Consider the following 2,477-nt stretch of genomic DNA (forward strand, 5'->3'; position numbering starts at 1 on the left):
ATATATAACTTTTTTTGGAAAGAAAATTGTACTTTTTAGGTGAAACCTCGCAATTTTTAACATCACTTAAACTGAAGAATAAATAAAAGGGCCTTTCTTTTTTTATTTGCAGCACAAGGTAAAGCCCAGTTACATGCATAATTCCTAAAACCGCATAATTTCAAACCAGCTTTTAATGTTTAAGCTAACACAGACGCAACTACAGACCCGGCACGGATGAAAGCACAGAATCCTGATCATTGTTGAACTGGTTCACTCACCTGGAAATGGCTTCTGCTGCCGTGGTCCCCATGGTGATTGCTGTAGCCTCCGTCTCCGTTATAATCCACATGGTTTTTGGTGCTTTCAGGATACAACATGGGCTCACACTCTGCAGGATAATCCCCGGTCTCTGCGTAATCATCTGAGTCCATGTTTGTGCGTGTTTGATTTTCCTGAACAAAGTGATGATCCCGGTTCCATCCGTGAGGCAGTAATGGATTAGGAGGGTGACTCAGATGTCCGTTAGGATACCCAGGACCATCCTCATAGACGTACTCATCATGTGAGCCAACTTCAGAGGCCTTCAGGGAGACAGCAAAGCATCAAAAAGTTTTTATTATTTTATTTTTATTTTAGAAAGTGATCAATATGAAGTCAAAGACAACCTGTGCATGAGACGTTGGCTGTACATGATCAGACCAATCCTGGTTCCACTTTGGCTGAGGGCTGAATGAAGGTAAAAACACATCACTGTGATACGCTGCAGCTTCTCTATGCTCTCAGCCACACCTTAACTTCACCAAACCCGACTGATGTGTCAACAGCAACATGTGTTACCTGTTGCCGGTGTTTTTACGGCTGTAGGTAGAGCTCTCCAGCTCAGGGGAGGAGGAGTCTCTGCTGTCTTCCAGCATGTCATCTGGCAGGTCTGTGAGCAGCTTGTGCAGCTGCAGAGATAGGACACATGGAAATGAGTCACCAGGGTTGCTCGGCAACAAAGTTATAAAATAACAGTGCATAGAAATAACACGGAGAGCAAATCGATGACAACTTGAGAATAAGCAAAACAAAGACTCGCTCCTCTGTTTGTTTTTTTTCCAAAGAAAAACTGTTGGTCTCTTTAATTTCCTAAAAGCTGTGTAAATTCTTAGTTAGACTAAAAGGTTTCATTTAGCAAATAATTATCAATCAACAAACTCTGGCCGCTTTTCTCAAATTTATATATTTATAAGCAAATCAACAATAATTATTCTATATTAAAGCTCTATTTGAATCGCTTTGCCAAACCTTTTTTTAAACATTTAAAAAAGAAAAACAGTTAAGCAAACTTTCCATCAGTTAGGACTGAATAGGCCTTCTTATCAGACCGCCATGAGCGATGAAACAAACACAGCCTGTTGGACTTACTTCCCACAAGGACTGCTGAATATTCCTCAAATCCTCGACTGCGTCCACAACCGATGGACCCATATCACCGCAATTACACATTTCACAAAAATCCTCTGCTTCTATCCATCAAGCTGCAAAAAAAAAAAAAGCCCCACGCTTCTAATCTGCCTGTAGAGATGTCCTTCTATGTGAAACATTCAAAAGATGCCTGGCATGCTGTTGGATCCCTGTGACATCACTGCGTTTCGCTCCCAAAGCCCCCCATTGTTTAGCCAAAAAACATATAGCAGGGTTAACTGGAGCAGAAACATTCCAGTTACAGGCGGTGGACATGTCCTCTTCACCAGCTAGTGTGCAACAAGTAGGTTACTATGGATCCAAAACAATTTTAACTCAAGGGGAGAATTTTCTTTTTTTTTTTTTGCATCTCAGTGGTAAAAGCAGCTCAGCAACATTTCCTCCCTCTAGACTGAAGCTTCAATGAGGTCAAGAGTGGAAGCAGATCTAAGCTGAGAAAGGAGAAAGTAGGGAGGCCACAGGGCAGAGCTAGTTTCAGCATGACACACCTGGAAGGAGGCCTTTCCGTTGAGCCAATAATAGCTCAGACACATGGTGTAATAGAGTGTGGGAGGGGAAAGCAGGAAGTGTTGGACCAGTGAGAGGGTGGCTGTGATTTTTTAAATCCAAACAAAGTCCACTTTAGTGCTTCTAGAAACAACACGACTCACACAGCAAATAAGAACCTTTCAGATCAATCAAGTTCAATCCAATCCACTTTATTTATATAGCACGATAATCAATAAACACAAGGTTTCCAAAGTGCTGCACAAAAAAAGATAAAATAACTAAAATAAACTACTACTACTCTTATGACACGTGGGATAGAGTTTTTATTTTTTCTGTTAAATGTGAACTCCATATTTATTTGTATTTTGCTTAATTTTAACTTAATTTAACTTAATCATTTTTTGCCCTGTGAGCTGCTGGTAACCTTAATTTCCGGAGGGAGTCTTCATCAATAAAGTACAGTCTAAGTCTAAGTAACTCATGCAAAATGTGTGGAGGTAAATTACTGTAAAGTACATGGAAATACTTTACAGGAGGTT

At 40.4% G+C, this 2,477-nt stretch overlaps 1 protein-coding gene across 1 annotated transcript in view; it reads right to left on the reverse strand.

The window, feature by feature from the left end:
* cep152 (centrosomal protein 152kDa) overlaps nucleotides 1-2,477 on the reverse strand; it is a 32,888-nt gene that overhangs the window by 26,324 nt on the left and 4,087 nt on the right. The window contains exons 3-6 of the mRNA XM_015378981.1: nucleotides 820-929; nucleotides 648-708; nucleotides 261-563; nucleotides 196-199 (exon numbers count right to left, since the gene is read on the reverse strand). Of these exons, the coding sequence (XP_015234467.1) occupies nucleotides 196-199; nucleotides 261-563; nucleotides 648-708; nucleotides 820-929 (478 nt within the window). The remainder of the gene's footprint in view (nucleotides 1-195; nucleotides 200-260; nucleotides 564-647; nucleotides 709-819; nucleotides 930-2,477) is intronic.

The sequence above is a fragment of the Cyprinodon variegatus genome, unplaced genomic scaffold, assembly GCF_000732505.1.
Source record: "Cyprinodon variegatus isolate N-32 unplaced genomic scaffold, C_variegatus-1.0 Scaffold183, whole genome shotgun sequence".
Lineage (NCBI taxonomy): Eukaryota > Metazoa > Chordata > Actinopteri > Cyprinodontiformes > Cyprinodontidae > Cyprinodon > Cyprinodon variegatus.